Source organism: Notolepis coatsorum, assembly GCF_963971535.1.
Source record: "Notolepis coatsorum genome assembly, chromosome: 14".
NCBI classification, from domain to species: Eukaryota; Metazoa; Chordata; class Actinopteri; order Aulopiformes; family Paralepididae; genus Notolepis; species Notolepis coatsorum.
In genome coordinates, this window is record NC_140178.1 from 104,124,303 (window position 1) to 104,151,088 (window position 26,786).

A 26,786-nucleotide genomic window follows, 5' to 3' on the forward strand; every position below is an offset into this window, starting at 1 on the left:
CGGACTCTACTTAATATTATGTTCTCTCGGCAAATAGACTGCCATATCTATCTCTGGAAACAGCTCCCTGCGGACCGCGTGAGAAGTATTCCGATAACGCTAGATAAACCATGCTGCATTCATTCGGAAAGACGTCCTATTCCAAATGCTATTTATAGGGTTTGACATTAATTACACTCATGTCTCTATTTTACAATTAACTATAATTAATTATGAGTCATATCGAATTGAAACTCGAATGCATGAAAGCTTCTGTTGTCGTTTTCCTATTCTACCGCTTGGTGCCATATGTACGCATGGTCAGAGCTGTGCGTAGATGTACGCACAATCTTCAAGCACACGTTCATATTGATAAATCCGACACTTTGCTTAGAAATGATCGTACGCACCGTTTACGCACATATCTGTGCGTATGCAGCATTGCTAAATGGAGGGCCCTGGTCCTGGAACCGAATTTAACCCCTGCTGTTCCAGGATGGAATCTGAGATTACTACCCCCACCTAGAGCTGGGCGATATATCGAGTATACTCGATGTATCGTGGCTTGTTCTACATTAGATGTAGTAAATTACTATATCGTGAACATCGAGTATATGTTGTAACGTCAGTTAGCCGCTGCGGCCAAAAAACAAACTATCAACACGGACCAACTTGCTTTAAGCACAGTGCTTTCCTCTCATTTCATTATAGACACAGACCAGCGCGGACCTTCAATGACGAGCAATTGTCATTTCATTAGACACAGACCAGCTCGGACCTTCAATGACATGCAATTTAATTTAATTGACCAACTGGCTAATGTTAGACGCTCAGCTAACGCTAAACTATCCAACTAATTAACGTGACTCCGCGACACCAGTTCCATTAGTGAGGAAATGGGGGGGGGGGGGGGGGGGGGGATATTGACGAGGCTTGACAACAGAGGTTCAAAGATAACTTCACATTTATTGGCAATTCGTTTCCTTATATCGCTTCCTCCAGGTTCCAAGTGTGTTGACAAAATGCCATCCTGGTGTGGTCAACTATGGCAACCTGGGACGCTCAAACTCAAACGCGCTCGCTCTCTCTCTCTACGTTCAATGATTTAAAGTGGCCAAACGTTACAATATAAATACTAACTGGATAGTTGATGATAAACATTTAATTTCATTATCTGAAATATTATAAAATCATTAAGTCTGCTATAAGCCATTATCCCTTTGTGTGTGGTTATTATTCTCACAGTAGTGTATATAAAGTGTGTGTGTTTTAGCTAAAGTGGATAGAAAACACAGTACTGTGCAAAAGTCTTAGGCACCCAAGAGTTTTTATATAAATTGTCTTACAGTAGAAAAATAAAGTATTAGTGTGTCAGTGGACTACTCTTAGTACAAAACTTTTAGAAACTTTTCATTTAATTCTTTTTTAAAGCATCTTCATGGTTTAATGCAAACATATGTTGCAGGGACTATTATAATCATCATATTGGCGTGACTGTATGCATCAACGGGTTAAATCAAGCATTTGTAAGTGCTTTAGAGGAAATGTCAAAATATCGCGATACATATCGTGTATCGTGATATAGCCAAAAAATATTGCGATATCCTTTAGAGGCCATATCGCCCAGCCCGGCCCCCCCACACTCGCCTTAAAAAAGACAGACAATGAGACCGCGGTTAACGCGCATACGCATTGGGCCACGTGCTTAGGCCTCTTTCAACACATCCTGAGAATGAATAAGTACTGAGGCGACTGGTCTGACCAGGGAAGACTGAGTGAATAAGTACTGAGGCGACTGGTCTGACCAGGGAAGACTGAGTGAATAAGTACTGAGGCGACTGGTCTGACCAGGGAAGACTGAGTGAATAAGTACTGAGGCGACTGGTCTGACCAGGGAAGACTGAGTGAATAAGTACTGAGGCGACTGGTCTGACCAGGGAAGACTGAGTGAATAAGTACTGAGGCGACTGGTCTGACCAGGGAAGACTGAGTGAATAAGTACTGAGGCGACTGGTCTGACCAGGGAAGACTGAGTGAATAAGTACTGAGGCGACTGGTCTGACCAGGGAAGACTGAGTGAATAAGTACTGAGGCGACTGGTCTGACCAGGGAAGACTGAGTGAATAAGTACTGAGGCGACTGGTCTGACCAGGGAAGACTGAGTGAATAAGTACTGAGGCGACCGGTCTGACCAGGGAAGCCTCTGAGAATGAATAAGTACTGAGGCGACTGGTCTGACCAGGGAAGCCTCTGAGAATGAATAAGTACTGAGGCGACCGGTCTCACCAGGGTCCACAGCACAGGGAAGACGCGGGGAGCTCTCAGGATGAGCAGGCGGCCCAGGGTCTCTGGGTAGTTGGCCTCCACCACCTCTATGATCCTCAGCAGGGCTTTGACTCCCGGTCTCCACAGGTGGCGCATGTTCAAGCCCTCCAGGTCGACCAGACAAGTCCAACAGCTTAACGAGACAAAACACAAACAGCACATTACATACACCTGCATATAATCCTTTAATCATTTCTATATACCTATTTATACACCTGTATATAACCCATATAACTCTGTATTATAGCATGTACAATAATGCTGTATATACGGTGTACATATATATTGTTTAAATACATATTCTCTGTACAGACTTAATATAGTTAACTAGTATACAGCTCAGACACTAGGGCGACAGTCTTAACAGTGTTCTTAAAACAACGGCCAAGGCCCAGGGCAGCTCGACTTAGATATGACACGTCCAAGTAAATCACATCTTGTTCTTTTTCTTGTCGTCTTCATATCAGTCTTGTGCGAGACACGGCAAAACCCCTAAACGCATCTTTTGTTTTCATTTTCTCATCTTTGTTTTCATTCGTCATTCCCAGCCGGTACTTAATTGTAAGTCTGACCAGAGTTCTGTCTCACTTTCTGGTCAGACGCTCGTGTTTAGACTCGTCTCCGATTGTAAACTGAGGATACTTTTTCTGTGGCCACAGAAATAAACAATGTTATTTTTTATACAATTTGACTCGTCTGAATTTCTACAGTTTCACTGTCTTGGCTCATTTAAAATATTCCACAACAATATTTTTTTTCTGTCTGTATATAATCCTTTTCACATACCTGTAGATACTATATCTATATCTGTACATATCCTTTACCTACTCTTACTAGTCATACCGCTGGCCAGTATGACTTACTAGGGATGCCCCGATCGATCGGCCAGCGATCGGTATCGGCCGATATTCAGTATAAATATGAGATCGGTGAATTCCGATAATGCTTTAATTTCGCCGATCGTGAAAACCGATCGATGACACGGAAAACATGATCCAATTCTCTGCGGAGTTCTCACTCGCTCACAGCCACACTCTGCTGCTGCACGTCTTGCCCCTCCTCCTCCTCCTTCTCCCCCTCCCAGACCCATCTCATGTCAACAAACAAACCCTTCTTACGGCAGGAGTCGAGTGCATGAGCACCGCAGAGCTCCTCTTTCAACATAACTGAAGCATTAAACAAAATGGCCCAGTCATCTATTCACTTTTGTTTAATACATGAGGCGTTGTCTAATGTTATCTAGCTACTGATGGCTCCTGCTATCAACGTGACAGTTTGGCATTCGTTTTCGCAAGCGCTGGCTAGCGTTGGCTAACTAGCTATCGCTCGTGAGCTAACGTTAGCTACCGAGCTAGCGTTACTGTTTAAACAAAACTACACAGTCAACTAATCACTTTAGTTTAATACATGATGAGGCATTGTCTAACTGGCTAGCTACTGATCGCTCCTGATATCAACAAATGCGCATTTCAGTTTAAGAATGATAGGGATGCACCAGCATGAAACCTCCGTTAGCTAGGTAGCTCACGTTAGTGAGCTAAATAGTTCACTTTATTTTAATACATGATGCATTGTCTAACGTCATCTAGCCGGCTAGCAGTAGCTACAGATAGCTCCTGATATCAATGTCTTATAACATAATTGACATTATTCGTTTTTGCAGCTGAACATTGGCTAATTAGCTATCATGCTTCATAACACGTTTCAGACCCTGTTGAACTATCGCTCTGACTCAATAGTATCCATCTGCAGAACGTCAGCCCCAGCACTCTCAGGCCCCACGCTGAATGTGATTTGACCAAAGCAGAGTATACACACAGACAAGTGGAGCTGTTTGCAGATAGCGAGCATTTTGACTTGTTGCGTGGTGGCGATGTCTCGCAGACAATACAACTACAAGTATAATTATATAATATATATATTTTATAAAAGAAATATAAAAAAAAAATATAATTTTTTTTTTACATTTTTTTTATTATAAAACCAAAATCGATCGGTATCGATATCGGTATCGGCCGATATGGCTCATAGACAATCGGTGGCAAAAAACGTGATCGGGGCATCCCTATGACTTAAGTGTCTTTATTATACCTGTATGACTGTACATAATACTACAACTCTGTATTACTCAGTAGTACCAATTTATTATTTTATACCGAGTTTAATCACCTGTACATTGTATTTACTATTCCACTTTACTGCTACATTTGCACTCTGGTTGGATGCCAAACGTCTTTTCATTGTACTGTGCTTGTGCTGTGAACAATGAACATGTATCAACTGGTTTTTACCTGGTTCTCAACAGACAGCAACATGCATTCTGTTTGCATGGTAACAGCATTAATACTATAACACTGTACATTAGGGGTGGGAATCGCCAGAGACCTCACCATACGATCGCGATACTTGCGTAACGATACGATAGTATCGCAGGAAAAAAAAAGTTAAATTTTTTTTTTACTCCGTAGTAACGGGTGCAGCCCAACATATACATACTAGGGCTGGGTTCAAAAACATTCTTTCCCGATTCGATCTTCATTTGAATTAGCGATTATCGATTCATAAAATCCCCAAATCTTTTTTTCTTCTTCATCCCCCAATTTAGTCGTTATGCCAATTCCCTTCCTGGTCGTTGCGCGCATTGCCCCACTGTCTGTCTGGGGAGGGTGTAGACCAGGGGTCGGCAATTAAGTTTGGCCTTGGGATAGGCCTTTTCCATTGGTTCTCCCAGCCCACGTGACTATTTCTAGCATTTCCATTGGCTATAGTGACAGACATGACCCAGACGTGACATATGCAAAAGCCAATGTTAAGAAAAAAAATAAAAAAAATAGCACATTCATGTAACTGCTTGAGAGTCAATTCTTAATGTAAACATTGATATTTTTAACAATGCAACATGTTAGAGGGTTCCTTGAACCATTACAATTTTAAAGCATTGAATCGAACTTAAATCGGAAATCGAATCGATTCGGGACCTTGTGAATCTGAATCGAATCGTTTTGGGAAATCAGTGGCGAGACCCAGCCCTGATACATTCACGTGTGAAGAGGTGAAAGGAAGCAACTCTTTGCACTCAGTGATTCTTATTTAATTCAATCCATTTTAAGAAAGACATTAATATGTCTCCGCCCATTACAAGACCTTCCATCAGAATGTTTACAATCATTTAACTGGACAAACTCTGTATCCTCCGTCCAGTCTGAGGATTCTAAGCATCCTGAAGCGTAACGTCTTTTTCAAATGAAACTAGTTGAGCCCCCTTTCACCTTTTCTTAATTCTAACTACGCAGGTCACCGACGATGAGACGGTAAATATTAGTACAGTAAGCACCTGATGGGTCGCCCGAAGACTCTGGTGTTCTCCTCACAGCGCCTCAGGCCCTCCTCGTTGATGGACAGCACCTGGGGGGGGGGGGGGGGGGGGGAAGAGCCGTGGGGGTTAAAGGTCAACTGAGGGGATTGTATGCATGCGTCACTGTGAGCCATAATACAAGTACATAAGAAACCTTAGTTGACCGTTTTTTTTTTAAGAAGCCCGGTCTGATTTTCCTAACAAAGCGGGAATCCCTTTCAGTCCGCGCCAGAAAGCATTTGCACTAGGGGTGTAACGGTACACAGAAGCCACGGTTCGGTACGTACCTGGGTATTGGGGTCACGGTTCGGTACAAGTTCGGTACAACAGAAAAAAAATATTCATAATTATTATTATTAACTCTTTCAGTACCCACCACGACATAACACATGTTATCAGCCCACCCCCTGAATGCCCACCATGACAATTAGCGTGTTATTTTTTTTATTAGCGATCTGAATTCATATTTAATCAACCGAGTCTCTCGTTGGGAAACCAGCCCCATCAGGAGCTCAGATGTGAAAAAGCGCCCCCTATCGTCTCCCAGATGGTAATGCACCCTTTTGGAATGGACTCAGTGAAAATGGATGAGAAAAGAAAAATCCGGGATCCACATTTTACTTCTCAGGCATGTAATCCGAGCCGATTGCAGTCATTCTGGTCCCTCAGAACATCGTGGAATATGTGTTTCGAGCACCCAGCGTTGGATCAATAAAAGCTATCGATTTTTGGAATGGCGATCAGGAATTGGAATGATCTTTTTGGAGAACATCTGATCTGAGGTAAGGAATCTATTTTACAAGTCTTGGGATAATCAGAGTTGTATTCGCTGAGCTCTCAGCATTCGCCATATGTGTGTGTGTGTGTGTGGGCGATGGCTTTGAGGAAATCAGAGAATTGATTTTTCAGATCGCCTATATAGCATGCATACGTACACATATACTATCGATAATCTAGCGTTTATTTGAAAACGATTCATAAATAGGCTGAAAAATTACAACGTTTTTGTGTATTCTAGAATATTCCAGTACAGGGCGTTTATTATGGAATCTTTTTATTTTCCTTGAAAATGAGGGCTTTTCAAAATGCTATAAAACGGAAATGAACCGATAAAAAAACAATCCGCTTCGACAATGTTGACTGGAAAATGAATCATTGATAAGCGACGGGCAGATTAGACACATAGCCATAATTTGAAACATAGATTAGGCGTTATTAACGCTAACATTGAAGTGGATGATGGGCATTCAAGCACTAAATCGTGCGCCCCCCTGCTGGCACTGAAAGTGTTAATATAAATATTTTTTATTTTATTAATATATTATATTTATGATAATAATTATTATTAAATAGAATAATTTTCTATAGGCTTGCCGTGGTAGTCAGTGATACTGGTGTCACTGTGTTCAGGCATCCAGAGTAAGTTAATTGCCTAGTGCCCCTTTAACAACGTATAGGCTTGGTAAGTTTCACTTTCACTTCTAGAGAGGATTTAACTGCACGAGACTGAATACTAGAGAACAGATGACACAGCGGCGTGTGTGTGTTGGCGACGCGCGGCGTGTGTTTGTTGGCGATGTGCGGTGTGTGTGTTGGCGATGTGCGGTGTGTGTGTGTTGGCGACGCGCGGCGTGTGTTTGTTGGCGATGTGCGGTGTGTGTGTTGGCGATGTGCGGTGTGTGTTGGCGACGCGCGGTGTGTGTGTGTTGGCGACGCGCGCCATATTTTCCGTATGGCTGAGCGTACCGCACCGTGACGGCTGTACCGTAAATTTGTGGGACGAATACACGTACCGTTACACCCCTAATTTGCACCAGTTGGCTTTAGAGCAGCGGTTCTCAAACTATGGGTCGCGACCCAAAGTGGGGTCATGGGTAGGTGAGTGGGGTCGCACATTGGCAACAATTTTTTTTTTAAATCAAGAGAAATGTTGGGGTATTTACTCTGCTTGATGGCTTTTTGTAGGAACAGAATGTTTAAAAAGAAAAAATTTGAAGCCCATCATCTGTAGCCACTAGAAGAGCTTATTGAACAATTTCAGAGAGAGAGAGCGTGGACAATTTGGAACACTGGATCAAAGATCCGTTCATTACGCATGACACAGCAGGCCACTGTCAGGAGGCGCTCAATGATCAGTCAAGTTCACTGGACAGGCCCTTGCAAAGTTCTGGATATCAGAATAAAAATTACAAATAAATACAGATCTCGCCTCAGAGTAGAAGCGGATCTCCGACTCTGCCAAAGCGCGTATTTTTTTATGTTCTGGCAACATATTTTGGCTAAATATGCCTCGTTTTATAAATGTGTATAGAGAAACAATTCCGTTGCTTTTGTTGATAATATTCATTAATTTCATTGATTATTATTCATTAGTGCTGTAATTTCATTTGCTAATAAATATGCATGATCAAGTTCAACAATGTGTGCCTTATTTTCACGTTGAAATTACACGATACAAGTGTGGGTTCGCCCCAAAAGAAATCCTAAATAAAATGGGGTCGTGGTATAAAAGTTTGAGAACCCCTGCTTTAGAGACACTGAAGAGGAGATGGTTAAGCCGTCATCAGCCGAGCTCGTGGAGATAAATGGGTTTGCGAGGCGTTGGAACGGGAGCCAAAAGTCACGGAACAGGAATCCAAAACAAAACGCCGGGCGCCAGCACATATTTGAACGGACGCCAAGTTTGCGACAAATTAGACGGGGCTTCTATAAAAACGAGGACAATGGACCATATTCACACGGTGGCCATTTCGCTCTTTATGTCACTCTCTGGTTGGGTTTCTTCCCATTTCCATTTAGCGGACGCTTTTTGCCAAAGCGACTTACAAATTGTGAACAACAAGTCAGCAGGAAGGGAAGGGTACAACTCTGGCAGCTAAGGGTCAGTGATATTGTTCGTTAAACAGTGTCCAACTTGAGTGCTACACTCTGGGTGCATAGTAGTATAGACATATTAGCATGATAGGTAGTAATATAAGGATAGTAACATAGTAGTGATTAATAATAGTAAAAGAAAGTATGGTTATTTATTCTTTATTTCAGATATTGATATTTCCAACACAAGAGGCTGCTGTGTTAATATGGACAATGAATTTAACCCTTTCACTAACACACTACAGAAGGTTAGCCCTTTCACTACAGGAAGTTAACCCTTTCACTACCACACTACAGAGGGTTAACCCTTTTCACTCCCACACTACAGAGGGTTAACCCTTTTCACTCCCACACTACAGAGGGTTAACCCTTTTACTACCACACTACAGCACGTTAACATTTCACTACCACACTACAGAAGGTTAATAACCCTTTCACTACCACACTACAGAGGGTTAACCCTTTTACCTACCACACAACAGAGGGTTAATCCTTTTACTACCACACTACAGCACGTTAACATTTCACTACCACACTACAGAAGGTTAATAACCCTTTCACTACCACACAACAGAAGGTTAACCATTTCACTACCACACTACAGAAGGTTAATAACCCTTTCACTACCACTACAGAAGGTTAATAACCCTTTCACTACCACAGTACAGCAGGTTAACCCTTTCACTACCACACTCCTCACCTGTCTCAGCAGGGCCTCCTCTCCCAAGGCTCTCACTAGGCCCTTGGTGTCCATCTGGCCCAGCCGCAAGATGTACAGAGGACGACCGTCTGAAAGCCACAAGCACACGCACACATGTGAGCACACACATTTTCATTTCAAACTCCCTCATTTACAGTCAAGTTGAGTGTACATACAGAGTTAAGCAAAAAAATAAAAAAAGCACATAAAATCATAACAATAAGACGAGTGAGGATAACAATCAATTAAAACACATACAACTTGATTGACAAAGGTTCGAGACCAAGGTTTTAAACTCAACTGAGGGAGAATCTCAAGCTTTAAGGATTGATTGATTGATTTTATTGTGGATTAGAGACATCATCCAAGGGATAAAAACATGATAAAATGCAAGCACTTATTTCCATCATCAGGACTGTTGGAGTTCATTCTATGAGCTAGAGAGGGGCATCATAGCAAAATGCAGATTTAACCCTGTTCCGGGCAAACTGAAACTTAAGGACCAGCCAGTCACTGGAACGAGTTCCATAGGTTCCAACATTCCATTCCACTAATGAAGCAGTATAAGGAGGTAGCTAATCAATAAGGGCCTCGTTTGTTGGACCAACCGACCTTCTGGTAAAAGGACACAGTGATGAGTGTCGACGTGGAGAGTGAGTCAGACTCTAATTCCTAGTAGCGTGCGCTCCTGCCGTGCCTCGGGGGAGCACAAAGTAATTTATTCACAGATATTGATCTGCTGTGAGAACTCTCCAGAGAGGAGGACCCTTCCTGGATCAAAAGACCCCTATCTCCCATCTGCACCAGCTGAGTGGCCCACAGCTCAGACACAAGAGGCATCATTACCCTCGATGATGATGATGATGATGATGATGAAGACAAACAGAACTCCCACGTTCCACCGGCCAATCATTAACAGGAACAGATGTCATTTAAACGCTGTCTGATGATGATTGCCCTGCGTCACTGGTTACCTCAGGGCACCCTGCTCACATGGGGCTTGACCCTTTCACCGCCGCGCTACCAAAACGATTAACCCTTTCACGGCGACAATACACAGAAGGTGACCGTCGGTTGTGTGATAGTAAAGGGTTAACCTTCTGTCGCGTGGCAGTGAAAGGGCTTAAAGGCCCTGTGTGTGGAGGCTGTGTACATTCCGACCGGCACAGGATTTCACTGTTGACTCGCTCTTTTCACAGCGTTCCGTCAACAACACCCCGTTGCCATAGGGACGGTAGAGTGCTCTTGCAAGGGACCGGCGGTGGCGGGGGAGGTGGGGTGTATTTGGCTTGGATTCTACAGAAGCGGCTCGAAAAGCTCACCGCCTCGAGTTAGACCAGCGTTCCCACAGACATTGCTAAATAAAATTCAAGGACTTTCAAGTACTTTCCTAAGCACTGTTTTTCATTTAAAAAAGGGCATTTAAAAAGGATACACTTCACTTTGAAATGGCGTTTTTTTTATAGAAAAAAAAATTAAGCCGATCCAATATTTATGGCTTAAAACCCAATTTCCGACAATTAGTTACACTTTAAGTAAAAAAAAATTTTTTATCATGGATGAACAAAACAATCAATGCGAATGGTTGATTTGAATTTGTAAGCACCTTGTTAAAAAAATTTGTTGTTTAAGGAATTCCGGGCATTGACTTTTTTTTTGTCGAAAATCAAGCATTTTAAGGACCTTGTGAGTCACACACACCAGCGGAGAGACTGTCGACACGCACAGAGTTTTATCACAGCCACGGTCTCAATCACACAGAGACATTGTGGCCTGGGGGACATGAGGACAAGTCTGCAGGTCAACAGGTCTGTCTGGGGACATGAGGACAAGTCTGTAGGCCAACAACAGGTCTGCAGTCCAGTTGCAATGAGTCTGTATCCATGGCATTATGCACTGGTTTGATGCTGTGTACAGCATGTATTAACTACGGTAATACTTCGAAGCTTCGTCCGATGGGCATGGGATTCGAATATGAAAATAAAATTTGAGTGTAAAATATATATATATATATATATATATATATATATATGTATTCTTTTTTTTTATTTTTTTTACAAAATCAACTCTGCCTCTCTTTGTTAATTACAACAAGCAATGCAGTTGGTTATTTAAGATGAGGTCGGACTCGGCACTGACAGATGTGTTCATTGTGCTGCTTTTATAAAGCCTCAAATGACGGCTTACAATATTTCATGGAAGCAAAGTGTTTAGTTTGTCTAAGATTTAAAAAGGTTTAAACTTTACAGCACTGACAAAGTTGAAAAGTGCTGTACAAGTCCCACAACATATTTTTTTTAAGAATTAAAAAAATATATTTATCATTTTTTTTCTCCATTATTTATTTCGAAGCTTCGAATTAAAATCGAATCTCGGCCCCGAAGCTTCGAAATCCAAAAGAAATCGAAGGTCAGCCCTACTAATGATGAGTTTTTGAGCTTGTACATGATTAGTTTTTGTATCGTTCCGTCATTGGGTGCATCTCTTAAATGAAGAGAAAGAAACCACAGTGAATTGCCCCGATTCGATTATGATGGTATTATGTGAAGAGAGCGTCTCGTGGGTGGGGGTTAGCTAGTTAAAATTAATGGGGATTTTTCAATTTGTAGCTATTGCAATGGGTGTTAAATTAAATGAAAGGAAAAGGAAATACCTACTTATACACCTGCATATGACTCTCAAGTTTCAAGTTTCTTTAATAGTTGTCATACAGAAGTACAGAATACTTTTATACAAAATGCTTCTTACTGTTACGCTCCAGAGACTGTGCAAGACAAGATAAGTATGAAATAAAATAACATAGTATAGCATGTAAATTAGAAGTAAAAAAATTAGGTCACAGTGTTCAGTATAGACATATGTACAATGTTCGATGCAGAATAGACGTAACTGAGTCAGTCCACGCTTGCTGGCCCAGGACCCGCCCACAACCGAATCACATCAATCCGCCGGATCACAAGATGGGGGACAATAATCTTTAACAATTAAAACGACTAAATATGAAGCGATTCTGTCACAGCGATGTTGGATGATGTAATTGATGGGTCATGAGTCAATACAGAACAAAAGAAAAATCGCGGATTGATTGATTGATTAATTTGCGATTTTTTTTTCCAATTTCTTTTTCCTTCTCTCTGACTGCAGCCCTCACTCTCACACTGTCCGACGCTGGCTCAGTCTCCACCCCCCCCCCCCCCCCCCCCCCACACACACTCCTGTCTGCAACGCGGGGGATAGTCAGACTGAGAGAGAGCTGGGTGCTGCGCTGTTCTAAGTGAGCATGGCCTATTGAGTTGATTGATTGCTAATTTTATTACTGTACGCTTGGTTTCCAACTGGTTAAGTTTAGGCCCTCTACAGTAGGTTTAAAAAAATAAATAAAAAAATAGGGCGAAGAAAACTTTTTTTTCCTATAGGGCAAAGAAAACGTTTTAATTTGTTTTACCTACTTTCTATAGAAGCATCTAAGAATGAAGTTCTATAGAAAGTAGGTCTGCATCCCCTTAACAATTGTGTGTATTGAGCCGTACTGTATTGTACCCATTCTGCATCTGGTAATAAAATTTTCAATCAATCATTCCAATAATACACAGTTGGATGTGTTAGTTGGTTGGATGCACTTCCGAGCTGCTTCCACATGAGGCAACTTCTCTCAATCATTCCAATAATACACAGTTGGATGTGTTAGTTGGTTGGATGCACTTCCGAGCTGCTTCCACATGGAGGCAAATTGTCTTTTTTGTAGTTGTGGGAACTACTTTTTCTGGCGGATGGTTTTTTCAATAAATCTTCAATTAATGTGTGTTTATTGTATAGCAATAAGGTTGGATGAATGTGGCAGTTGTATAAAAGCTTTACACCACTTGCAGTCGTGATTTGTGAACAATAAACCATGCCTAGGGGGGTCTAACGACCCTCGGCTGCGCCTCGGGCCTAACAACCACCCCTAGGCATGGTTTATTGTTCACAAACCACTCCTGCGCGTGATGTAATGCTTAAATATACTATGCAGTGTACTAATATACAATACTATATAGTGCAAGGCAGAAATGGGATGAGGTGCAATTTAGGTACAATTTACAGTAGGTGTACGAGTTGTAGTGCAAATCCTTTATCAATCAATATAAAGTGTGTTTGTGTGATCTAAAGTGTGGAGAGTGGGTGCTGCAGTGTGTTGTTTGTTTAAGTGAGTGTGTGCGTGTGGGTGTGTGTGCTGTGTGCATTTGATGGTTGTTGCATAGTGTTTATTGTTCGTTTAGCAGCCTGATGGCCTGGGGATAGACTCTGTATTATAGCATGTACAATAATGCTGTATATACGGTCTATTCTCACCATATATATATATTAGAGGTGGGCATAGATACATTTTTTTAATCTAGATTAATCTATCTGCAATCCTGGATTTAATCTAGATTAATCTAGATTAAAATGGCTAAAAAAAAGAAAAAAAAAAAAAAACTGCCGGAGGCATTCAAAATATGTGTGTTCTACCCAAATAATGACCAGAAGTAAGTCCTTACTTTTTCTTTCCTCCTTATGTTTCTCAGGCCAGGTTGCCCATTACACCATGAGCCATCTCCCGTTTCCAAAATGCATTACAGACTGTTTGAAAAAGCTGTTTTGCTATGATAATTGGTAATGAAATATCAAAATGATGTTCAATAAGATGTACTTGTGTTTAATAAGTTGTTTTATTCAGAAGTTAACACAAATAAATAATATTACCAGTACAGTACAGTATCTAGCACACTCTCAGGAGCAAAACAGAAAGAATAATTTCAAACTTGAACTATGTGACATGGCTTGAATCAACTGCTCCAGTGGAGTTGCTCAGTGGCCAATGGTGTCAACTGTGGTTGTACTGGGCAGCTCCCAGGTGTGAATGGAACTGTGTGAATGTGAAGCAGGGCGTTCCTGAAAAAGAGCATCTGTGCTCAGCGAACCTACCCTGGGTAAATAAAGGTAAAACAATTTTTTTTGATTAATGCGTTAATTATATTATCGTGTGATACTAGTATAGCGTTAACGCAGCACGTTAACGGCCCAGCTCTAATATATATATATTAGGGATGCTCGATATTGGCTTTTTTACCGATACCGATATTCCGATATTGTCCAACTCTTAATTTCCGATACCGATATCAACCGATACCGATATATGCAGGGTTTCCCACCCCAAAAAACGGAATAATTTCAGTTAACTAATCATTTCACTGGATATATATATAACAAATATTGTTATTGTTTTTTTCTTTTTTTAAACAGATACAGATATTTTCCGATATCACATTTTACTGCCGATATCGGCCGATAATATCGGACATCCCTAATATATATATATATATATCCACATCTGTCTGTACATACCCGCATATAATACTTTTTACATATCTGTACTAGATACTAAATCTATATCTGTACATAACCTACTCACGCTGCTGGCCAGTGTGACTTACTACCATAGTGTCTTTATACCTGTATCACTGTACACATTAATACAGTTGTACTCTGTATTACTCAGTAGTACCAATTTAGATATTTTATACCCAGTTTAAAATCACCTGTACATTGTATATTACTATTGCACTTAGGGCTGGGCGATATGGCCTAAATATGATATCACGATATTTTCTGACCTTTCGGCGATACACATCACAATGTTTTTCCTTTTTTCCCCAAACAATTCATTATGAGGCTTACCAAGACAGTATTTGAGTTTGCAAGTGAACATTAAAGACAAAAGACTCATGCATTTAGCATTTTTATATTATATATTAGATTTAGATGATTGGATTCTTAGATTATATATTTAGCATTTTAGCCTTTCGTTTTTTTAGATTATATATTAGATTAGATTTAGATGATTAGATTACATATTGTAACTATTTATTTATTTACATGTATGTATACCGTACATTTATTATTTGAACGGCTTAAGGCTATATCTGTACTTGATGTTTGTTTGTTGTGTTGCATACTTGAAATAAACTTCAATCAAATCAAATCAAACCCCCCCTCTTAAAAACAAAAACCTGTGTTTAACCTAGCCATCTATAAAACATCATGCTAAAACTGTGAAACAAATGTCCTACTCCCCTAAAGAAAGAAATACATAGCAAACATGACTCAGTTATCCAATAGTGCTGCTGCTTTTTATTTTGTTAAAATCTTTTAGTTAATAAGACTAAAAGACTACAATATATATGACTACAAGGGCCAGAAGCGGACTTCATGACGGCTTCCTGTCCTCGCATTCCATTTCCGGTTTACGTTACATTTTCAACAACAGATTGCTGCTAATTAAACACTTCATGGAAACAGAGTAACGTTAACGTTATGTCGAGTTCATACGTGTAGTGTAGTATGAACTCGACATAACGTTAACATTACTCCGTGTCCACTGTTGCTGCCACTGTTGCGTCGCAGATGGATGGTGGTACACTCTGTTAGCTCCGTAGCTAATCCGCTCATAGACTAACTTACCGATAGACGTCGGAGCTCCTGGGTTTCAGGGGGCATCCCGAGCCACCACCTCTCTGTCTAGGTGTGTGCGCTTGCGTGCGTGTATGTGCGTGTAGATGACGTAATTTGGGCAAGTGTGTGTGTGACTGACTTTTTTTTTCTGCGAGAGGGAGAGGCGAGAGGGAGAGGAAAGCATTTAGCACTGCGCTTGTAAGTCTCATCTCAGCCGCGGCGGCCTCTAACGCGAGGGCAAAACATCACAATATCCACGATATGTTTAAAAAGTGTATCGTTAATGAACTGTACCCGATATTTATATAATATCGTCATATCGCCCAGCCCTAATTGCACTCTACCGTTACATTTACACACATTGTGTTGTGTATTCTAAGTTTGCCCCTTATTAGATACCGTCACGGCCCCTGCTAATAAGTACGGCCGTCATTGTAATCACCTGTGTGGAGTTTTCCACTAAAGAGCTGTCAACTGGAATTTACCCTTGTCTCGTGTCTCCTCATTATTATATGTTGTACTAAATAACTAGATGAGTATACAACAAAACTGGCGATGAGGATAATACGGATCTCACGTTGTGTTTGTTATTGTCGGCAATAGTCCGCATCTGACGTGTTTGTTTGTTTTCGCGAGTGTACAGCGCGACGTCGGGGCTGCGGTAACTTGGCAACGGGGCATACTGCTGTGTTGACACTGTTGCGGGTGGAGTAAAGAGACAGAAGAAAGGTGAAATCTCTGCGATGGGAAGGAGACTGAGTAAATGAGGAGGGACGGATGGTGCCAGGTCCAAAGACAGTAACTCAAACGAAACAAGGAAAGGACTAATTGCAAGAAGATGGCTGCACTGTTTGGACATATTGGACCATTCGAGGAAACAGAACAATGGAGTTCTTACACCGAGAGGTTTGAGTATTTTGCACTTGCTAATAAGATAGAAGAGGATATCATAGTACCTACATTCTTAAGTGTTATGGGGGCAAAAACATATAACCTACTGCGCAGTCTGGTGCAACCGGAGAAGCCAGGGGACAAGTCCTATGAAGACATAGTGGGAATATTAAAAGATCACTACTCTCCTAAGCCACTGGTCATTGCAGAGCGTTTCAGGTTCCATAAAAGGAACCAAGAAGAGGGTGAATCTGTTTCACAGTTTGTAGCTGTACTTAAACGCCTGTCTGAATATTGTGAATTTGGTATTTCACTCAATGACACCATACGTGACAGACTGGTGTGTGGTCTACGCAGTGAGTCTATTCAGAAACTACTACTGAGTGAAGCTAACCTGAGACTGGAAAAGGACATAGAGATAAGTACGTCAATGGAAATGGCTGCCCGAGAAGCACAGCAGCTAAGTCTATCAGCCCATGTGCACAAGTTGTCTTTTGAGGACAAGAAGACAACATCTGGCAAGCCATGCTACCACTGTGAGAGAATGGGGCATCAGCCATCAGAGTGTTGGGGTAAAGACGTAGACTGCAGAAACTGTGGTATAAAAGGCCATATCGAACGTGCTTGTGGTAATAGAAAGACCCAGACATACAAACAGCACACTGAGATGAAGAAAGGTGGTTTCTACAGAAACAAGAAGAAACGTGTGAATAAGATGGAGCACGAACAGGACGAGCAGAGTGACTGTGAGTCTGATGATGATGATGATACTGTACATGTGTTATCTGTGCTGGACAGTGATGATGGATACTGGGTCACACCACAGTTGGACAATAAAGCAGTGCGGATGCAAGTGGACACCGGCACACGTGTATCCATGGTATCAGAGGCTGTTTTCAGAGAGAAGCTGCAGCACCCGACTCTTCGAGTGAGCAAATTGAAGTTAAGGACCTACACTGGAGAGGCTGTTCCAGTGTTAGGAGTTGTGAATGTGACAGTGACAGTGACTCTTCCACTGTACATCATTCGTGGAAACCGTCCAGCTCTGCTAGGACGGCGATGGCTTGAGAAACTCAGACTGAACTGGCAAGAAGTGTTCATGGTTAAGGATGGAGACACAGGCCCCCTACAGGAGATTTTGAAGAAGCACTCCAAAGTTTTTGGTGGAGACCTTGGTAGCATGAAGGACATTACTGTTAAGCTGACAGTCAAACCAGGAAGCACACCGAGGTGTTTAAAGGCTAGACCTGTTCCGTATGCCATCAAACCCAGGGTAGATGCAGAACTAGGCAGATTGGTGGAGAGTGGGGTGTTGGCGCCAGTGAGCACCAGTGAATGGGCCACGCCGATTGTTCCAGTCATGAAGAAGGATGGGGGTCTAAGACTGTGGTGATTTTAAAGTCACTGTGAACCCTGTCTTGATTGCGGAACAGTATCCATTACCCCTCATTGATGAACTCTTTTCAGGTTTAGCTGGGGGACAGAAGTTTAGTAAGATAGACTTATGTCAGGCATATCTCCAGATGCATGTAGATCCAGAGTCACAGGAACTGTTGACCATAGTGACACACAAGGGGCTATTCAGGTACCAGAGGCTTCCTTTTGGGATTACTTCTGCTCCAGCACTTTTCCAAAGAGCAATGGACCAGATCCTAAGTGGGCTACGAGGGGTCCAGTGTTACCTGGATGACCTGCTTATCACAGGACCGGATGAGCAGTCACACTTAAGGAACCTGGGGGCTACACTACAAAGACTGGAGGAATATGGTCTTAGAGTCCGGGAAGACAAATGAGAGTTTTTCCAACCTTCTGTCGAGTACCTGGGGCACGTGATTGACAGCACTGGACTCCACAAAGCACCGTCAAAGGTGAAGGCTATTGTGGAGGCTCCATCTCCGACGAATGTGAGTCAGTTGAGATCATTCCTTGGCCTGCTGACATACTATGCAAAGTTTGTGCCTGATCTTGCCAATAGGCTGAAACCGCTCCATGAGCTGCTACACAAAGCCCAAACATGGAATTGGACAGACAAATGTGAGGCAGCTTTCAAAGGCGCAAAGACAGCCCTCTCTCAGTCTGAAGCCCTCACCCACTTTGACCCCGCCTTGTCACTTCAGCTGGCATGTGACGCCTCACCTTATGGTGTGGGTGCAGTAGTATCACACATCATGCCATCAGGGGAAGAGAGACCTATCGCCTTTGCATCACGGACGCTGAGCAAAGCGGAAAGCAATTATGCGCAGATTGAGCGTGAAGCACTGTCTATAGTGTTTGGAATAAAGAAATGTCATCAATATCTCTAGGGCAGGAAATTCACGCTACTGACAGACCATCGACCTCTCACCTCTATCTTCGGTCCTCATACAGGCATTCCATCGCTTGCGGCCAGTCGTATGCAGCGATGGGCTTTGTTGCTGTCTGCCCACCGGTATGACATTAGGTATAGGAAGTCGGATCAGCACAGGAATGCTGACGGGCTCTCGAGGCTCCCGTTGCCTGTCACACATAATCGGACACCACAAGCGAAGATCTTCTACTTCAAGGAAGTGACCGCTGCTCCAGTGACCTCAACTCATGTGAAGAAACACACACGCACGGACCCGGTCATGTCTGAGGTTATGGACATCGTCACTCGTGGAAGGGGAGGAGAGATGACACCAACAGGGAGCGAAATTAACTTTTTGACTCACCGGCCAGTGGCGGGTAGATGGGAAGAGTCTACCCGCCAAGCATATTTCTTACCTGCCAATATATATTTTATATATACAATTTTTTTTTAAATAAAATATATATTATATAATCATACTTGTAGTTGTATTATCTGCGAGACATCGCCACCACGCAATAAGTCAAAATGCTTGCTATCTGCAAACAGCTCCACTGTCTGTTTTGGCTGTGTTGCTCTTCTAGAAAAATAATCCTTTCAGGGTTGCCTATTGAAATACTGTACACTTTCCTACTGTACACTTTCCTGATTAATTGAAATGGGGGACCCTGATGTAAACAAGACGAAAGTCTTTCTCTGGTCTGCATCCCCTTAACAATTGTGTGTATTGAGCTGTACTGTATTGTACCCATTCTGCAATCTGTTAATAAAGTTTTCAATCAATCAATCAATCACACCTCCAGTACAGAAACATTGTTTGAGTTTGCGTGTCAGGTAGACCATTGATTGACAGTCGAGTCTGCCAATTACATCACATCGCTTGCACTCCGGTGCTGCAGCTGGACCCATTGCCCACCTCTGCTGTTGATAACGCTAGCCAAGTTATTATACACACAGATACACAGTGGGCCAGTGACTTTGGTGTAGGGGTGTAACAATGCATCGATCCTAAGGGGGAAATTCAACTGCATCGATTTGAAAATGTTAGAATAGATTATCGCAATTTTAATGTGTACACGTTATGTTATTGTCATGTCCGTTACAGCCAACACACCGACATACGCTACTGCATCAACGTTATGATTAACAAAGCAAGGCATTCGTTTTGTTGCATTAACGTTATATTACTATTGCTATCGATAAATCTAGGTGTTCTAAAATCGATTGCTATTGGTAAGAGAGACTATAATAAGTTGGTGTCTCGGAAAACGAGAGCCCTGATCGCGGAGTTTCAGGAAGTAAACAAGAAAAATGAGAGCTTCCGATTGGTCATTTGCTTTATTTCCCATGAAACCAGTCACTTCACTCTACTGTGATTGGCTTGAGTGCAATGTGGGACTTGTAGTTTTTTAACGATCTCGCAGCGGAGGAAAAAAAAGACGAGAGAGGCTATAATCTGTATTCGCACAGCGTGCGCGCAATTGATTTTTACCGTTCGCATACAAATATTTTTAGGGGCCTGCTTATGAACTACACGTCTACACGCCACACGGCGGGCAGCCCTCTAAGTGTCATGCGCCAAAGGTAAAAACAGACCGCCCCTGGCGGGCGGCGGGCTTTAGTTTCGGTCCCTGGACACCAAGCTTGAAGCCTTACCTGGTGAGACAAAATGAGTTGTCGGTCCAGTCTGAATGCCTATTGTGGGGCTATCGTGTCATTATTCCCCCACCACTGAGAGAGAAAGTGCTTGACGAGCTCCACTCTGGACACTGTGGGGTGGTGCGTATGAAGGAAATTGCACGCAGCTATTTCTGGTGGCCAGGCCTGGATGCAGCTATAGAGGAGAAAGCAAAGTCATGTTCTGCCTGCCAGAGAGTGAGAAACCTCCCACAGCTGGCTCCATTACATCCGTGGGACTGGCCTGAAGAACCGTGGCAAAGAGTCCACATAGACTTTGCTGGACAATTGGAGAACCACATGTTCTTAATCGTAGTCGACGCTCATAGCAAATGGCCTGAGGTTGTCGTCATGACGGGCACCTCCTCTATGAGGACCATCGAAGAGCTAAGGTCTATCTTCAGCCGCTTTGGTCTACCACAACAGCTGGTTAGTGATAACGGCCCACAACTAGTGTCTGAAGAGTTCAAGACATTCATGGAGGAGAATGGTATTCAGCACATCAAGTCTGCGCCATATCACCCTGCTACCAATGGGCTCGCTGAAAGGTTTGTACAGACCATGAAGCAAGCTCTCAAGTCCTCTCAAGGTACGCAGTCCATCAACAGGCACCTCAGTGCTTTCCTGCTGTCATACCGAAACACACCTCATGCTACGACAAAGGTCTCGCCTGCCTCGGCTATGCTCAAGAGACAACTCCGCACTCGACTTGACCTCCTGAGACCCCAAAAGACAAGGGAGATTGTGCATATGCAACGGAGAGCTCAAGTGGAGAGGCGAGCGAAAGCAAAGTTTCGGAGCTTCACAGCTGGAGACCGGGTTCTCGCCCGGAACTATACCAAAGGGGTCAAATGGATGCCTGCAACAGTTGTTGCAAAAACAGGTCCTGTGTCCTATACAGTAGAAACCAGGGATAATCTCATCTGGAGAAGACACATCGATCAACTGCTCCACACGGCTGGTTTCCATGATGACTCACCTCAGCCGCCATCCTTTGTTCCAGAGCAGGAGACCTACCAGGAGCAGCATTCATCACCAGAAGAGCCCCAGACGCAACCTGCAAGAGTGGCCCCTGTCCCAGGCACACCTAGGCCTATCCCAGCCATCACTTCTCCCAGACCCGGACTCCTACAGTCCTACCCAAAAGACAATGAAACTGACTTGCCTACAGGTCGTTACCCCAGTAGAGTCAGACGCCCTCCTGATAGACTAACCTTTACAATTGGGGCAGAATAATCCCCAGGGTTCAGTCTGGGAATTGAGGTAGTCTACCCTCTTTCCCTAGTTCAGGCAAAGGTTACTAGCCAATGAAAGTTTAAGTTTAAAAACGATTTGTTAAGTTAATTATATAATGAGGAATACCAAACCACAGTGACACTTAGTGTTTTTTTGTTGATGTTTAAGTACTTACTTTTAAGGGGAACCTTCAAAGTTAAGGGGGAGGGATATGTTGTGTATTGACATTCTAAGTTTGCCCCTTATTAGATACCGTCACGCCCCCTGCTAATAAGTACGGCCGTCATTGTAATCACCTGTGTGGAGTTTTCCACTAAAGAGCCGTCAACTGGAATTTACCCTTGTCTTGTGTCTCCTCATTATTATATGTTGTACTAAATAACTAGATGAGTATACAACACATTGGATGCCAAACCCAGGGATTAAAGCAAAAAAAATCTCCCGACTGAACTTTTTTTCAGGCCAAGTTATATTCTTATTTTAATCTCCACTGTATTTTTTTTAATAGCGTTAGAGTTTTAAGGGAGCCTACTTGTAGAGCCTACTGTCCTGACTGTGACTATAGACCCTACTGTTGTGGTTCTTGTGCCAGGCAGGGAGGCTGTGTGCTGAGAGAGCGTGAATGCAAGTATTGTGGCTAGCTTCTGATTGATGGCGAGCTAGCACCCTTTTCCCATTACTTTGAACAATGAACTAAATGGCTTGTTATCATACAAACAAGGGACTAAACACGTTTCGCAATTATGCCACAACAACAATGGACAGTCTCCTCCCCACCGTTTGTATATTTTTTTTTACCACGCACCCACCCCCTCCTAATGTACAGTCTCCTCCTCATCATATGTATATATTTACTGTTAGGATCTCTGGGTAACAGTACTGTATATTTGCATATCGTATATGTGACAAATGTAACAGTACTATACCTGTAAGTCATGTATGTCCCTATGCCATAAATGTCATGATGTCATGTATGTTGTGTATGTCATAAATGTCACTATGAATTGAAAATGGGGGACCCTGATGTCAACGAGACAAACATATTTCTCTGGTCTGCATCCCCTTAACAATTGTGTGTATTGCTACTGGATTTACCAGATCCAGAGTGAATGAATGAAAACTTTATTTAATACACGAGACCCTCTTCTTGGGACCAAGTAAGGTTTCGTCGATAATCCAATGTACAGTTACCCCACCCCGCCTAGTCCCAACCACCTACAATGTATATACTCTCTTTTTTAGACTATTTTTGTATCACAAACAATACTGTATTTGTAAATCTGGTATGTCATAAATGTATAGATGTAGCAGTATTGTCTATCTGTATGTCATGACTCATGTGTGTCATATATGTTATGATGAATTGAAAATGGGGGACCCTGATGTAAACAAGACAAAAGTATTTCTCTGGTCTGCATTCCCATAACAATTGTGTGTATTGAGCCGTACTGTATTGTACCCATTCTGCAATTCTGTTAATAAAATGTTCAATCAATCAATCAATAAATATTTAACAGATTGCAGAATGGGTACAATACAGTATGGCTCAATACACACAATTGTTAAGGGGATGCAGACCAGAGAAATACGTTTGTCTTGTTTACATCATCAGGGTCCGCCATTTTCAATTCATAGTGACATTTATGACATGCATGACATTGACATCATGACATTTATGGCATAGGGACATACTACAGGTATATAGTACTGTTACATTTGTGACATAAACGATATGCAAATATACAGTAATGTTACCCATAGATCCTGACAGAGATTATACATATGGGGAGGAGACTGTACATTAGGAGGGGGTGGGTGGGAGAGAAATATACAGTACTGTTACCCATAGATCCTAACAGAGATTATATACATATGATGGGGAGGAGACTGTACATTAGGAGGGGGTGGTAGAAAAAAGATACGGTGGGGAGAGAATATACGGTGGGGAGGAGACTGTCTACAGATGCACCTGTGTGATGTTGCTACGGAGTTAAGCTAATAAACGTATACTCACAACCACAGCAGGGGACTCACATATTGTACTGTTAAGTAACACGACAATGACAAACGTGTAGTTTCTGTTTTTCTTTTTGACATAGTTGCGGCACACGGAACAAGTTAACAACTCACCACTACAGCCCCCAGTAGCGCTGCCTAGCCAGTCTCTTCAAACGTCCTCTCCTCTCGAAACTTTCTTTTGTTAGGTGGTCCCGCTGATCCTTTTCATCTGAGAAACCCGCGGTGGGTTTTCTTTTTAGTGGCCGGCTTACTCCTTCCATTTAACCGACACTATTATTAGCTAACGTTAGCTACTCGGTATAGCAGCGAGTGCAAGCAGCGTGGTGGCTGTGACGTCGGGTCAACAAGCAGAGTTAACGCGCGAGGCTGCAAAAAAGGCGACTCGTAGAACCAAAACACACCGCAGTTTTTAATTATTTTACATGACTATTTTGTTACCCTGCCATGTGGCGGACAGACTTCTCAGACCTCGCAAATGTGTAACTCGCCAAATAGCCTGCAGCTGCAACCACGGAGCGAGCCTCCGGAGCGCGCAGCGTAATCCTGTCTCTCGAGTCGCTGAGTGATGACTCTGCTTGGCGCGGCGCGATAGATAATTTTTTCATATTTGGCGCCTCTGATGGGCTCAATTTTCTTTCAATCTGTATGCATCTACAAATCATATTATACCAGGTAGCCAATTCCGTCAGACTGCGAATCAAATGGACGGATCTCCCCAATCAAATTGACGGAAATCCGTCTGGAGACGGAACGCTTTAATGCATGCAAACCTCTTTTCGTTCGTACTGTACTTGTGCTGTATGATGACAATACAATTGAATCTACTCAGATTTTATTTTCAATGCAGCAAGTGGTGCCTCTCAACATACAGCAATACGCATTCTGTTTACATAGTAACAGCATCGAGAAAGAAGACAATTGCAATTGTTTATCAACTTACAATTTAGTCATTTAGACAACGCTTATATCCAAAACAAGTCACCAGGAGGGACACATCTCTGGCAGCTGTTCGTCAAATAGTAGATAACAATTTAACTCACCCTTGTAGCTAGTAATGATGTTATCACTATTGGCAGTGGTGTAAATAAAGTATGTTTTACTTTAAGTACAATTTCAAACTACTTGTACTTTACGTGAGTATTTTCATTTTAGGGACCTTTATACTTTTACTCCACTACATTTCAAAAGAAATATTGTACTTTTTACTCCACTACATGTATCTGAACCCATCAGTTACTAGTTACTTTGAAGAAAAAGATTTTGCACAGAAAACATGGCAAAGATGAATGAAGATTATATACTTTCACATTTGAAGCCTGTCAACTTCAAGAGGACGTAATGAGAGCAGCATAACTAGACCACGTAGTACGTTAATGTGATCTTTAGGTCAATGGATAGAATGTTCCCAAGCACTGGAATGCACAAACATCATGTAGAATGCACACTTTAATTTAGAAACTTAAGTACTGTACATTCAATAGCAAACACCTCTCTACTTTTACTTAAGTAGAATTTGAATGGAGGACTTTTACCAGAATACTCATTTATCTGGGTATTTCTACTTTTACTTAAGTAAAGGAACTGTGCAATTCTTCCACCACGGACTATTGGTGTTGGTTCACAGATCAGATGGACAATAAGGCTAGGGATGGGTACCAAATCCGGTACTTTTAAGGGTATCGACCGAATCACATCGGTAGTACCGAGTACCAATTCACGTGAGGTCCACTGGTGCCACATTTCGGTAATGCAAAAACCGAAACCTATGAAGTGTGCCGCACGTTCACATCAACGTTCACACGCACAATACACGCTTACCTAGGATTTTACTTGATTCAACAACAAAGCAGTCGGGGCAATGGCAAGCCGAAAATGGTTGCAAGTGTTGTTACACTTTACAAAGCTAGATGCAGACAGCCCTCGCTGCAATATTATATATATATATTAAGAAATTGTTCTAAATAAATAATAATGATAATAAATAATTAGAAGTTTGGACTTTCAACTGGCGGTAGGTAGATTACATTTTTAGAGACTAAAGTACAGAAAAAAGGTACCGTTGGGTACTGGTATCGATTCACAGGTACGGGTTCAAATGTGAACAGTACCCAACCCTATTGTGTACTAGGGCTGCCCCCGATTAGTCGACTAATCGTTCGAAAGGAGCCGTAGTCGACTGCCAACCTCTTAGTCGAATGCAAATCATTTTCAAATCATTCTTTCCAGCAGCAAAGATGCCTAGAAGCGTGGCTAACGCTAATGGCACATACCAGCGAGGATAACTGCCTAAGAAAACACTGAAGGCACTGAAAGAGGATTTCACCCGTCTAATGAACACAAATATCAAGATGTATCCATCAGTGGACCAATTGCATGCTTTTGCAGAGGACTGCTTTTTTCAGTCGACTCCTTCAGACATTAAGCACCCGCCACAGCCCAAATGAAATGATAATCAAAGTCGACTATCCAAATCCTTAAGTTGGGGACAGCCCTATTGTGTACATATGGTACCTCTGTCGTGGTGGTGCCAGCCTCCAGTGTAGTAGTCTGGCAGCAGCTGCGGACGCTCCCAGGAGTCCAGCAGGAAGTCCACCTGATGCTGCTTCCTCCAGGTCAGGGACTGGCACAGGATCTCCCGCGACTTCTCCATGCTGAAGTCTCTGGCGCGCAGGAAGCGGAGCACGTGTTGGTCCTTAGGGATCTGAGACACGGTGTTCACAGAATCAGTCAGGACGCCCCAAACCCACCCGTCGACTAAAGACACATTTCTTCAAGCCATCGTCGTACCGTCTTTTACTATTATGCACTCCTCTACTAAATAATATACTACCTACTACTATGCTATGACCACCCGCATTTCACTGTATGCCTTGTATGCCGTGACAAATAAAACTCTTGACTTGACTAATATGTCTATAAACAAGGTGGCC

General features: G+C 42.4%; 1 protein-coding gene across 2 annotated transcripts in view; it reads right to left on the bottom strand.

Annotated features, from left to right (window-relative positions):
• Nucleotides 1–26,786, bottom strand: part of LOC311241018 (SEC14-like protein 1) — a 78,153-nt gene that overhangs the window by 26,086 nt on the left and 25,281 nt on the right. For both annotated transcript variants that reach the window (XM_084329676.1, XM_084329675.1), the window contains exons 8-11: nt 26,368–26,557; nt 9,234–9,322; nt 5,639–5,709; nt 2,266–2,437 (exon numbers count right to left, since the gene is read on the bottom strand). In XM_084329676.1, coding sequence (XP_084185802.1) covers nt 2,266–2,437; nt 5,639–5,709; nt 9,234–9,322; nt 26,368–26,557 — 522 coding nt within the window. The remainder of the gene's footprint in view (nt 1–2,265; nt 2,438–5,638; nt 5,710–9,233; nt 9,323–26,367; nt 26,558–26,786) is intronic.